At 48.7% G+C, this 14,688-nt stretch overlaps 1 protein-coding gene across 1 annotated transcript; it reads left to right on the plus strand.

The window, feature by feature from the left end:
* The first annotated feature begins 484 nt into the window (after positions 1-484).
* ESRRB (estrogen related receptor beta) lies at positions 485-14,293 on the plus strand. The gene is made up of 7 exons (XM_040332230.1): positions 485-619; positions 3,979-4,337; positions 5,591-5,707; positions 5,931-6,041; positions 6,801-6,968; positions 8,679-8,948; positions 12,897-14,293. Exons 1-7 carry the CDS (start codon positions 570-572, stop codon positions 13,142-13,144), a joined length of 1,323 nt encoding a protein of 440 aa, XP_040188164.1. The 5' UTR covers positions 485-569; the 3' UTR covers positions 13,145-14,293.
* Positions 14,294-14,688: the final 395 nt, after the last annotated feature.

Here is a 14,688-nt window from a genome sequence, read left to right on the forward strand (position 1 = left end):
CCAGCACCCCCTAGTTATGCGACCCAATCGTTTTCTGCACTCCCCAATTACACCCCTTATTGTTCCTTGCACCCCCATAGTTACACTTCCTAATTATTCCCTGCAACCCTCAGGTACAAAGTTAGGGGTGCATCCTTTAGAGACACCTGACGATTATTCGCTGCACCCCTCAGGAAAACTTGCCAGTCTCTGCGTCCTTCAGGTACACCCCTAGTCAGTCCCTACACCCCTCGGGTACAACACTAGTCATTTCCTGCACCCAAGTGCACTCCTAATCATTCCCTATACCCCTCAGGTACACCCCTAATTATTCCCTGCACCCCTCAGGTACACTTCTAGTCATTCCCTGCACCCCTCAGGTACACCCCTAATTATTCCCTATACCCCTCAGGTACACCCCTAATTATTCCCTATACCCCTCAGGTACACCCCTAATTATTCCCTGCACCCCTCAGGTACACCCCTAATTATTCCCTATACCCCTCAGGTACACTCCTCCCAGCTACCAACCCATTATTGCCTGGCTGTCCTCTCTCTGTAGTTCTTCTTTGGCCGGGGGCGATTGCAGAATGGACGAAGTAGAAGTCTCCAATGTGGATTCCGAACACTACCACAATCAGTAAGTAATGGAGACGGGATGTGGTGGGGGTACTCCTAGAGAAAGCAAAATGGACAGAGACCTATAGCTAACTGTAGGTAGGTGTATATCCAGGGTAATTTTTTATATTTATTGGACCCTGGGCAGAATTTTCTTGGGTCCTCTCAAATCCACTTATCGATTATTTGCGGGCTCAAGGGGAAGCTGCTTTGGGCCCCATAACAATGACTGGGCCTGGAACAGCTGCCCCTTTTGCCCTGTGTTAAAGATGGCCCTGTGTATATCTTTAGGTGAGTGCATATTTATAGGTAGGTAGGTAGGTGTGTAGCTCTAGGTCAGAGTTTCTCAACTCCAGTCCTCAAGGCTCCTTAACAGGTCTTGTTTTCAGACTTCCCATTATTTTTCACAGATGATTTGATCAGTTTCCCTGCCTTAGTAATTACCACAGCCATTTCATCTGAGGGAAATCCTGAATACATGACCTGTTGGGGGCGCCTTGAGGCGATTATGCATTTGCTGCGCTATACAAGTTACTCACTCACTCACTCACTCACTTGAGTTGAGAATTACTGCTCTAGGTAGTAGCGTAGATCTTTAGGCAGATGTGTATATCTTGCGGTAGTTATATATAATATATATATATATTCGGTAGATGTGTATATCTCTAAGTAGGTAAGTGTGCATCTTTAGGTAGAAGTATATTGCTTAGTAGGTGTTGATATTTCTGGGTAGGTAAGCGTGTATATCTCTAGACAGGTGTGTATATATCTAGGTGAATATATTTTTCTCTCTCTAGATTATTAGGTGTATATGGTATCTCCAGGTAGGTATATGTATCTCTAGGTAAGTGGCTGTGTACCTTTAAGTAGATGTGTATATTTTAGGTGTTTATATTTACATAGGTGTATATCTATAGGTAGGTATGTATATCTCTAGATTAGTGTATATCTTTCTAGGTAGGTGTATATATCTATAGGTAGGTGTAACTCTCTAGGTGGGGAGATGGGTATCTTTAGGTAGGTATGTATATCTCTAGGTAGGTGTATACTTTTCTAGGTAGGTGTATAAATCTCTAAGGGGGTAGGTGTGTATATCTCTAGGTAACTGCATTTCTCTTGGTAAATAGGTGTATATCTCTAGGTAGGTGTGTGTATATTTAGGTAAGTAATTGTATATCTCTAGGTAAGTAGGTGTATACCTCAAGGTAGAAGTGTATGGGCCATATTCTGAGTAAAGTTACGATGGAGTAACTCAGGATACTCCATCGTATCTCCCTTTTTTGGCCAGTGTATCTATGCGACTGATTCTCAGAATCATTTTTGCATAGATACACTTAAGATCCGCCATCTGTAAGTCACTTACACTGGCGGATCTTAAATGCAATGACGCCGGCCGCCGCTAGATGGCATTTAAGTGAAGGAGTCATTTGCGTATGCAAATGATCCTTCTACGCCGATTCACGAACGAGTTTGCGTCACGTAACCGTCGCTAACGTCGTTTGCGTAAGCGGAAACTTACCCCTGCTATATGAGGGGTAAGTTTCCGCAAGTCTCGCGTAGGCCATGTTACGGATGGCGTCGGGTCCCCGTCGTGTTTTTTCGTCGGATACGTCGTTTACGTAAGTCGTTCTTGAATACGACTTTACGTCAATGACGCACACGTCGGCGTCATTGACGTTTTCCGCCGAGAACTGGAGCATGCGCACTGGGCTTTTTGCAGCCCGGCGCATGCCCAGTTCTTTTGTATCGGGGGCGCGCTTCATTTGAATAGAAGCCGCCCCCTTGGAGATCCGCCAGGCTACGCCGGGACACTTACACTCCGCTGTCCCAACTTATGGAGCAAGTGTTTGGGGAATACAACACCTGCTCCAGTAAGTTGGGACAGCGGAGTGTAAGTGCCCTAAGCGAAGCAGGCGGATATTTACTCAGAATATGGCCCTATATCTTTAGGTAGGTGTGTGTATATCTCTAGAGAGGCTGTAGTGTATTTCTAGGTAGGTATGTATATCGCTGAGTAGGTGTATATTTCTAGGTATGTGTGCATTTCTTACTGTGTGTGAACATCTCTAGGTGGGTAGGTGTGTTTATCTCCAGGTAGGTGTATATCTCTGGGTAGGTATGTACATTTCTAAGTACATGTATATCTCCATGTAGATGCATATATCTCTAGGTAGGTGTGTAAATTTCTACGCAGCTGTACTGTATATCTCTCTCTGCAAGTGTACACATTTCTAGGTGGGTGTATATTACTATCGTAGGCAAGTAGGTGTATAGCTCTAGGTAGATGTGTATATCTAGGTAGGTGTACATGTTTTGGTGGGTGTATCTGTTATCTGTATATACTGTATGTTGGTACATATCTCCCCAAACAGTTGTGTATATTTCTGGGTGGGTGTAGAGCACTAGGTCAATTTAGATTTCTAGATAGTGGTGTGTGTGTATAGGTAGATGTGTGAATTTCTCAGATAGGTAGGTGTATATCTCTAGGTAGGTGTGTGTGTATCTAGGTAAATGTGTGAATTTCTCAGATAGGTAGGTGTATATCTCTAGGTAGGTGTGTGTGTGTATCTAGGTAAATATGTGAATTTCTCTAGATAGGTAGGTGTATATCTCTAGGTAGGTGTGTGTGCATCTAGGTAAATATGTGAATTTCTCAGATAGGTAGGTGTATATCTCTAGGTAGGTGTGTGTGTATCTAGGTAAATATGTGAATTTCTCTAGATAGGTTGGTGTATATCTCTAGATAGGTAGGTGTGTGTATATAGGTAAATGTGTGAATTTCTCTAGATAGGTAGGTGTATATCTCTAGGTAGGTGTGTATCTAGGTAAATATGTGAATTTCTCTAGATAGGTAGGTGTATATCTCTAGGTAGGTGTGTGTGTGTATCTAGGTAAATATGTGAATTTCTCTAGATAGGTAGGTGTATATCTCTAGGTAGGTGTGTGTATCTAGGTAAACATGTGAATTTCTCTAGATAGGTAGGTGTATATCTCTAGGTAGGTGTGTGTGTGTATCTAGGTAAACATGTGAATTTCTCTAGATAGGTAGGTGTATATCTCTAGGTAGGTAGGTAGGTATATTTGTGGGCTGGCACTGTAGGGATGTTTGTAGTGTCACCACCTCATTCACGGACATGGCTCCATGGTTGGAGTAATGGAGTGAATCTAATTATCGTTGATCTGTGTCCATTGAATAAGACGATGACCCTACACACCCATGTATGGCACCATCTGTGGAGCCCAGTGGAGATGGCGCACAACACACTATGCTGGTGAGATGGGAAATGCCCACCAGGGCCGATCTCCCTGACTCATTGATCTAGCGAGGTGAGGGTGACTCCTCCATATTGTTGTCACATGATCTTGGCCTCCTTCTTTCAGGCTCCTGCTCTGGATGAACTCCAATGATCGACCTCTGAGCGCCGCATGCTTTCTCAAGCAGGAGAACTCCAGCCCATGCTCCGCGGCGGGTTCTCTGACCCATCACAGTCCCAGCGGGTCTTCCGACTCTAGTGGCAGCTTTGGCATTTCTTTGAGTGGTCTGGACTCCCCGCCAGGGTGTGGAGGCCACAGACATTATGAAGGCTCAGGGAGGATGGGGACCCCCACCAAGAGTGAGTACCCACTGACTGCGGGCCCCAAGCGTCTGTGTCTGGTGTGCGGTGACGTGGCCTCCGGCTACCATTACGGCGTGGCATCGTGTGAAGCCTGCAAGGCGTTCTTCAAACGCACCATCCAAGGTAATGAGACGGGGGTGGCAAAAGTGTAACAGCGGAGGTTGGGAATGAATGAGTGTTGTCCTTGGACATTGGGAAGCTACAACCTGATCACTTGGATTTGGACCTGTTTGGTTTAAATTGGGACCTGATTGGTTTAAATTGAGAGCTGATTGGTTTGGATAGGCACCTGATTGGTTGCTATGGCCTAGTGCATGGGTCTTCAAACTACGGCCCTCCAGTTGTTCAGGAACTACAATTCCCATCATGCCTAGTCATGTCTGTGAATGTCAGTGGCCCAGATTCAAGAAGCAATTGCGCCCGTGTAACCATGAGTTACACGGCGCAATTGCTTACTTGCTCCGGTGTAACGAGTGCTCCTGATTCAGGAACCTCGTTACACCGGCTGCAGCCTAAAATCTGCGCGGCATAAGGCTCTTATGCCTCGCAGATTTTAGGCTGCATTCTTGCGGGGGCCGCTAGGGGCCGCTCCCATTGTGTATCAGCGTGTAGTATGCGAATTGCATACTACCACTGATTCACAATCTTGCGCGGGCCCCGCGCAAGCCAGGTACGGAGTTTCCGTACGGCTTCTTTAGCGCAAGGCTGCCCTTTCTAATAGCAGGGGCAGCCTGTGCTAAAGTATACCGCCGCTCCCGCGTCGCGACGTTCAAATGTTACGTCGTTTGCGTAAGTGCTTCGTGAATGGCGCTGGACGCCATTCACGTTCACTTTGAAGCAAATGACGTCCTTGCGACGTCATTTGCCGCAATGCACGTCGGGAAAGTTTCCCGGCGGAACATGCGCTGTACACTCGGCGCGGGAGCGCGCCTAAATTAAATGATTCCCGCCCCCGGCGGGATCATTTAACTTGCGCGCGCTTACGCCGGGCAAATTTGCCGGCGCACCCTCGCAGTTCACGGAGCTACTGCTCCGTGAATCGAGGGCAGCGCAAAATATTTGCAGGGGCGCAGGGCAAAATCATGGCCCAGCGCCCCCGCAAATATAGCGCAAGCTATGCTGAATCTGGGCCAGTGTGTTACAATGCCTCATGGGATGTGTAGTTCCACAACAGCTGGAGGGCCGTAGTTTGAGGATCCCTGGCCTAGTGGAACAATCATTGTAAATGTTTCTGGTTATCTGCCAATAGCTGTGATGCCCATGTGAGAAGCCTCAGCTAGAAGCTGGCATTTATCTGTCATCAGCTTTGAGCTTTTATAGATCTAGATCTGCCAGTGATAGAAAATGTGATGCTTATCTGTACAATCACCACACAGGGAACATTGAGTACAGCTGTCCGGCCTCCAAGCAGTGTGAGATCACCAAGCGGAGGAGGAAATCCTGCCAGTCATGCCGCTTTGCCAAGTGTCTGAAGGTTGGAATGCTAAGAGAAGGTAAGGAGCAGTTTCCAGGTATTGCCCAGAGGGATGCCGATTGGTGCTTTTGGCCCCAGTTTTCCTGTCAGAAGACTGGCCCGGTCACACATTCATATGGCCCCATGCGGGTGTGTTCCCTGTGCCAAGACAGCTGGTCCACCACACCCAGCAGAGCGGTCTTCTCACAGGAGGTTACTGCCATTCCATGTATGATCTTACAGAAATATGTATTTCTCTCAAGGGGTCAGACTGGACCGTGTGCGAGGAGGCCGGCAGAAATACAAGAGGCGCCAGGACCCTGAGGACAATGATTTCACCAGACCACTAATACCTTCTGCCCATAAAAAAACATGTAAGTGCCTGAAACTGCCCCCCACTAAGGGTGAGATGGATATAGAGGCCGGCACTGTGAGGGAAAAGGATATAGAGGCCGGCACTGTGAGGGGAAAGGATATAGAGGCCGGCACTGTGGAGAAGAGGCATATGGAGGCCGGAACTGTGGGGAAGAGGCATATGGAGGCCGGCACTGTGAGGGAAAAGGATCTAGAGGCCGGCACTGTGAGGGAAAAGGATCTAGAGGCCGGCACTGTGAGGGAAAAGGATCTAGAGGCCGGCACTGTGAGGGAAAAGGATCTAGAGGCCGGCACTGTGAGGGAAAAGGATCTAGAGGCCGGCACTGTGAGGGAAAAGGATCTAGAGGCCGGCACTGTGAGGGAAAAGGATCTAGAGGCCGGCACTGTGAGGGGAAAGGATATAGAGGCCGGCACTGTGAGGGAAAAGGATATATAGGTTGGCACTGTGAGGGAAAAGGATATATAGGTTGGCACTGTGAGGGAAAGGGATATAGAGGCCGGCACAGTACATGAGAGGGATATAGAGGACCCCACTAATGGTAAGGGAGTCCTGCACTAATAGTGAAAGGGGAGTGAGAAGGATGTAGAAGCTGGCACTGTGAGGGAGGGTGTAGAGGCCAACACAATAGATGGAGGATGGCACAGTGGGAGATGGGCTGAGCTCTGTGGGTTTGGGATATATGAGGTCCACATTGATTTTTGAGAAACGGAGGATCGCTATGTCAGCTCACTATAACTACTTTTTCTGTTACATCCAGACATGAGGACGAGGATTGTTTCGCACCTTCTGCTAGCGGAGCCAGAGAAGATCTTTGCCATGGCAGATCCCGCTGGTCCTGATAGTGATATCAAAGTGCTGAGCACACTGGTTGACCTCACTGACCGAGAGCTCGTCATGACCATCGGATGGGCCAAACACATTCCAGGTCCGAAACCGTTCACCGTTACCCCTCAATTCACTAATACCCCCAAATCACTAATACCCCCAAATCACTAATACCCCCAACTCACTACCACCTCCCTAATTCACTAATACCCCCAAATCACTACCACCTCCCTAATTCACTAATACCCCCAAATCACTAATACCCCCAAATCACTAATACCCCCAAATCACTAATACCCCCAAATCACTACCACCTCCCTAATTCACTAATACCCCCAAATCACTAATACCCCCAAATCACTAATACCCCCAAATCACTAATACCCCCAAATCACTAATACCCCCAAATCACTACCACCTCCCTAATTCACTAATACCCCCAAATCACTACCACCTCCCTAATTCACTAATACCCCCAAATCACTACCACCTCCCTAATTCACTAATACCCCCAAATCACTAATACCCCCCAAATCACTAATACCCCCAAATCACTAATACCCCCAAATCACTAATACCCCCAAATCACTAATACCCCCAAATCACTACCACCTCCCTAATTCACTAATACCCCCAAATCACTACCACCTCCCTAATTCACTAATACCCCCAAATCACTACCACCTCCCTAATTCACTAATACCCCCAAATCACTACCACCTCCCTAATTCACTAATACCCACCTAAGTTACTACTATCCACCCAATTTACTAATGACCCCCAATTTACTATTACATACCTACTGTACTAATACCCCCAATTCACTACTACCCACCCTCAATCCACTCATACACCCCATTTATTACTATCACTCAATTTACCAATAAGAACATTATTCATCACTAGCCCCCCCCCCCCCTCATTTCACTATTTGCCTCCTTATTTACTACTACCCACCCTCAAATCACTTATACACCCCATTTATTTTTACTAATACCACCTCTATTCATTACTACCCCCATAATATACCTATACACCCCCAATTCATTAATACACCCCCCCCCCCTCCATTTCACTACTTTCCTCCTTTTTCACTATTATCCACTTAATCCACTAATAACCCCCCAATTCACTACCCCCCGCCCCTCCCCAATTTACTAATATCTTCCCGTTTCACTAATACCTCCTGAATACATTACTATCTGTTCAATTCACTAATAACCCAAACATTATTTCTACTACCTCCCTAACTAATTAACATCCGCCAAATTTACTGTTATCTACCCAATCTACTAATACCTCCAGTTTACTACTACCCCCCCCCCCCAATTCACTAATACAGCCCAAATTCAAAACTACTCCCACAATTTACAAATACCCCAAAATTCACTATTCTCCACCCAGTTTACTAATATCCCCAGTTTACTACTTGTCTCAAAATACATTTATACCCTCAGTGCATCACTACTATGCCCCCAAATGTAATAATACCCCAAATGTATTACTATCTGCTCAATTCACCAATAAACCCCACGATTCAATAATACACAGCTCTCCCCCCCCCCCCTCAATTTGCTAATATCTACCCAATTCACTAATCCCCCCCCCCCCCAACCCCTTATCTATAGGCAAAATTTAAAATATCATATTCATCCTTTAATAAGGATACAGAGGCAAGGCTGTATGTATGTATGTATGCTGTATCTGTAATCTGTGTGTAATTCACCCCACCATGTAATACTGATCATGGGGGGGCTGAGTGTCTATGTGTACACCCCCCACTGACAGAGCTGTGTGACTGTGTGTGCAGGATTCTCCTCGCTCTCCCTGGCAGACCAGATGTGCCTACTACAAGGAGCCTGGATGGAGATTTTACTGTTGGGAGTTGTGTTCCGCTCTCTGCCGTACCAGGATGAGCTGCTATATGCTGAGGACTACATCATGGACGACATGCGGTCCCGGGTCTGCGGTCTACACAATCTCTACATCTGTACAATGCAGCTGGTACAACGATACCGCAAACTCCGCTTGGACAAGGAGGAGTATGTCACACTGAAGGCCTTAGTACTTACTAACTCAGGTACAACCTCTGACACTGCTGATCTACTGTACATACTGCTAAACTGCATACTGACACTCTGCTATTCCCCCCATGTACTGCACACTGACACCCTGCTATTCCCTCTGTGTACTGCACACTGACACTCTGCTATTCCCCCCATGTACTGCACACTGACACTCTGCTATTCCCCCCATGTACTGCACACTGACACCCTGCTATTCCCCCCATGTACTGCACACTGACACTCTGCTATTCCCCCCATGTACTGCACACTGACACCCTGCTATTCCCCCCATGTACTGCACACTGACACTCTGCTATTCCCCCCATGTACTGCATACTGACACCCTGCTATTCCCTCCATGTACTGCACACTGACACCCTGCTATTCCCTCCATGTACTGCACACTGACACCCTGCTATTCCCTCCATGTACTGCACACTGACACCCTGCTATTCCCTCCATGTACTGCACACTGACACCCTGCTATTCCCCCCATGTACTGCACACTGACACCCTGCTATTCCCTCCATGTACTGCACACTGACACCCTGCTATTCCCTCCATGTACTGCACACTGACACTCTGCTATTCCCCCCATGTACTGCACACTGACACTCTGCTATTCCCTCCATGTACTGCATACTGACACCCTGCTATTCCCTCCATGTACTGCACACTGACACTCTGCTATTCCCTCCATGTACTGCACACTGACACTCTGCTATTCCCTCCATGTACTGCACACTGACACCCTGCTATTCCCTCCATGTACTGCACACTGACACCCTGCTATTCCCTCATGTACTGCACACTGACACCCTGCTATTCCCTCCATGTACTGCACACTGACACCCTGCTATTCCCTCCATGTACTGCACACTGACACTCTGCTATTCCCTCCATGTACTGCACACTGCACACTCTGCTATTCCCCCCATGTACTGCACACTGACACTCTGCTATTCCCTCTGTGTACTGCACACTGACACTCTGCTATTCCCCCCATGTACTGCACACTAACACTCTGCTATTCCCCCCATGTACTGCACACTGACACTCTGCTATTCCCTCCATGTACTGCACACTAACACTCTGCTATTCCCTCCATGTACTGCACACTGACACCCTGCTATTCCCCCCATGTACTGCACACTGACATCCTGCTATTCCTTCCATGTACTGCACACTGACACTCTGCTATTCCCTCCATGTACTGCACACTGACACTCTGCTATTCCCTCTGTGTACTGCACACTGACACTCTGCTATTCCCTCCATGTACTGCACACTGACACTCTGCTATTCCCTCTGTGTACTGCACACTGACACTCTGCTATTCCCCCCATGTACTGCACACTGACACCCTGCTATTCCCCCCATGTACTGCACACTGACACTCTGCTATTCCCCCCATGTACTGCATACTGACACCCTGCTATTCCCTCCATGTACTGCACACTGACACCCTGCTATTCCCTCCATGTACTGCACACTGACACCCTGCTATTCCCTCCATGTACTGCACACTGACACCCTGCTATTCCCTCCATGTACTGCACACTGACACCCTGCTATTCCCCCCATGTACTGCACACTGACACCCTGCTATTCCCTCCATGTACTGCACACTGACACCCTGCTATTCCCTCCATATACTGCACACTGACACTCTGCTATTCCCCCATGTACTGCACACTAACACTCTGCTATTCCCTCCATGTACTGCACACTGACACCCTGCTATTCCCTCCATGTACTGCACACTGACACCCTGCTATTCCCTCCATGTACTGCACACTGACACCCTGCTATTCCCTCCATGTACTGCACACTGACACCCTGCTATTCCCTCCATGTACTGCACACTGACACTCTGCTATTCCCTCCATGTACTTCACACTGACACTCTGCTATTCCCTCCATGTACTGCACACTGACACTCTGCTATTCCCTCCATGTACTGCACACTGACACTCTGCTATTCCCTCCATGTACTGCACACTGACCCCCTGCTATTCCCTCCATGTACTGCACACTGACACTCTGCTATTCCCCCCATGTACTGCACACTGACACTCTGCTATTCCCTCCATGTACTGCACACTGACACCCTGCTATTCCCTCCATGTACTGCACACTGACACCCTGCTATTCCCTCCATGTACTGCACACTGACACTCTGCTATTCCCCCCATGTACTGCACACTAACACTCTGCTATTCCCCCCATGTACTGCACACTGACACCCTGCTATTCCCTCCATGTACTGCACACTGACACCCTGCTATTCCCTCCATGTACTTCACACTGACACCCTGCTATTCCCTCCATATACTGCACACTGACACTCTGCTATTCCCTCCATGTACTGCACACTAACACTCTGCTATTCCCCCCATGTACTGCACACTGACACTCTGCTATTCCCTCCATGTACTGCACACTGACACTCTGCTATTCCCCCCGTGTACTGCACACTGACACCCTGCTATTCCCCCCATGTACTGCACACTGACACTCTGCTATTCCCTCCATGTACTGCACACTGACACTCTGCTATTCCCCCCATGTACTGCACACTGACACTCTGTTATTCCCTCCATGTACTGCACACTGACACTCTGTTATTCCCTCCATGTACTGCACACTGACACTCTGCTATTCCCCCCATGTACTGCACACTGACACTCTGCTATTCCCTCTGTGTACTGCACACTGACACTCTGCTATTCCCTCCATGTACTGCACACTGATACTCTGCTATTCCCTCCATGTACTGCACACTGACACTCTGCTATTCCCTCCATGTACTGCACACTGACACTCTGCTATTCCCCCCATGTACTGCACACTGACACTCTGTTATTCCCTCCATGTACTGCACACTGACACTCTGCTATTCCCTCATGTACTGCACACTGACACCCTGCTATTCCCTCCATGTACTGCACACTGACACCCTGCTATTCCCTCCATGTACTGCACACTGACACCCTGCTATTCCCCCCATGTACTGCACACTGACACTCTGCTATTCCCTCCATGTAATGCACACTGACACTCTGCTATTCCCTCCATGTACTGCACACTGACACTCTGCTATTCCCTCCATGTACTGCACACTGACACTCTGCTATTCCCTCCATGTACTGCACACTGACACCCTGCTATTCCCTCCATGTACTGCACACTGACACTCTGCTATTCCTTCCATGTACTGCACACTGACACCCTGCTATTCCCTCCATGTACTGCACACTGACACCCTGCTATTCCCTCCATATACTGCACACTGACACCCTGCTATTCCCTCCATGTACTTCACACTGACATCCTGCTATTCCCTCCATGTACTGCACACTGACACCCTGCTATTCCCCCCCATGTACTGCACACTGACACCCTGCTATTCCTTCCATGTACTGCACACTGACACTCTGCTATTCCCTCCATGTACTGCACACTGACACCCTGCTATTCCTTCCATGTACTGCACACTGACACTCTGCTATTCCTTCCATGTACTGCACACTGACACTCTGCTATTCCTTCCATGTACTGCACACTGACACCCTGCTATTCCCTCCATGTACTGCACACTGACACCCTGCTATTCCCTCCATATACTGCACACTGACACCCTGCTATTCCCTCCATGTACTTCACACTGACATCCTGCTATTCCCTCCATGTACTGCACACTGACACTCTGCTATTCCCCCCATGTACTGCACACTGACACTCTGCTATTCCCTCCATATACTGCACACTGACACTCTGCTATTCCCCCCATGTACTGCACACTAACACTCTGCTATTCCCTCCATGTACTGCACACTGACACCCTGCTATTCCCTCCATGTACTGCACACTGACACTCTGCTATTCCCTCCATATACTGCACACTGACACTCTGCTATGCTGACACTGCCGGCCCTCACTTTGCTCTCTTTATCCTGCAGACTCGGCACACATTGAGGACGGCCGAAGTGTTCAGGATCTGCAAGATCTCCTCCAGGAGGCACTACATGAATATGAGATCAGCCATCACTGCGATGAGCCGCGGAGAGTCGCCCAGCTTCTGCTCACCCTTCCTCTGCTGCGACAGACTGCCAGCATTGCCATCCAGCACTTCCACAGTGTGCGGGCTCAGGGCAGAGTGCCAATGCACAAACTCTTCCTGGAAATGTTGGAGGCAAATTGTGACTGAGTGGAGAGTGGTCCTGGGCTGACATACTGAACCTGTGACCCTAAGGAAAGACTGGGCATTATAAAGGGCGGTACTCCCATCTGTCTGGTGCTTCACTGGCACATGTTATATGACAGAGGGCACCTCCAGCATGGGACATTCCCTCCAGGAGATCAGAATTCCAAGAAACTTGAGTGAGGGCCCATCGCACCCAGAGAGAGTGGGCTCTGCATCTCTGACTGCACCCCTCTATTACTGATTGATTCCCTCTGTCTGTGACTGAACCCCCTGGCCCTAACTGCACCCCTCTGTCCCTAACTGCACCCCTCTGTCCCTGACTGCACCCCTCTGTCCCTGACTGCACTCCTCTGTCCTCCACCAAACTCCTCTGTCGCTGACTAAATCCCTGTGTCCCTAAGTGTAAATCTGTGTACCAAACTGCACCCCTATGTCTCCCACTAAACCCCTATGTCCTTGACTGCACCCCCTCTTTCCCTGGCTGAATCCCACTTTCCTGGACTGCACCTCTATGTGCCCTGCTAAATCCCTCGTTCCCTTACTGAATCTCAATGTCCCTGACTATAACCCTGTATCCCCGACTGCCCTCCTCTGTCCTTGACTGAACCCCCTGTCCCTAACTGCACCCCTCTTTCTCTGGATGGACCTCTCTGTCCCTGACTGCATCCTTATGTCCTCCACTAAACCCCTCTATCCATGACTGAACCCCTATGTCCCAAACTGCAGCTCTATGTTTCTGGCTGTACCACTTGGTCTCTGACAACACCCACCTGTTCCCCACTACAACCCTCTATCTCCAACTGCACCCCTAATTTTAGACTGCACCTCATCTCTCCAAATGCACTTTACTATGTCCGACTGACCCCTCTGTCCCTGATTGTACCTTCTGTCCCTGCCTGCACCTTTTGTGTCCCTGATTGCCACCCTCTGCCCCTAAACTGCAACCTTCTGTTCTTGAATGCAACCCTCTGTTCTTGGCTGCACCCCTATGTCCCTAATTTTATCCACTCCCTTGTACCTGACTGTACCCCTCTTTCTGTCTCTGGCTGCACCCAGTCCCTCCATGTCCTTTATCCCCTGGTGCAGGGCTGTCTTAATGAGAGGGCACACCTGGGCACTGCCCAGGGGCCCCAGCTGCATGGGGGACCCCTGCACTATCCCCAAAGCAGCTGGTCCTTGAGCCCACGCTGCCCCTAAATTGGGAGCCCCATGATGGCACTGAGAGTGAAAGATACACAGGGGAGGCAGTCTGTCTCCTGCCTACTTGCTGTCTGTTTACCTGCACTGTCATCATTGTAGGGGCCCCAGGGCATTACTTTGCCCAGGGGCCCATGATGCTATTAAGACGGCCCTGCCCTGGTGTATCTGACCTTTCTTTCTGTGCCTGCTCTGGTCCCTTATATTACCCACTTTGCCCCCCCCCCCCTTATCCTCAGCTAAATTCAGTCTCTCATTCCCTACCTCCCCTCTTTTGAAGACGCTCTGACTCCTCACTTGGACACAACATCCCCCCTTTATTTATTTTTTCAACTTATATCATTGGTTAA

This window comes from Rana temporaria, chromosome 13 (genome assembly GCF_905171775.1).
Source record: "Rana temporaria chromosome 13, aRanTem1.1, whole genome shotgun sequence".
Lineage (NCBI taxonomy): Eukaryota > Metazoa > Chordata > Amphibia > Anura > Ranidae > Rana > Rana temporaria.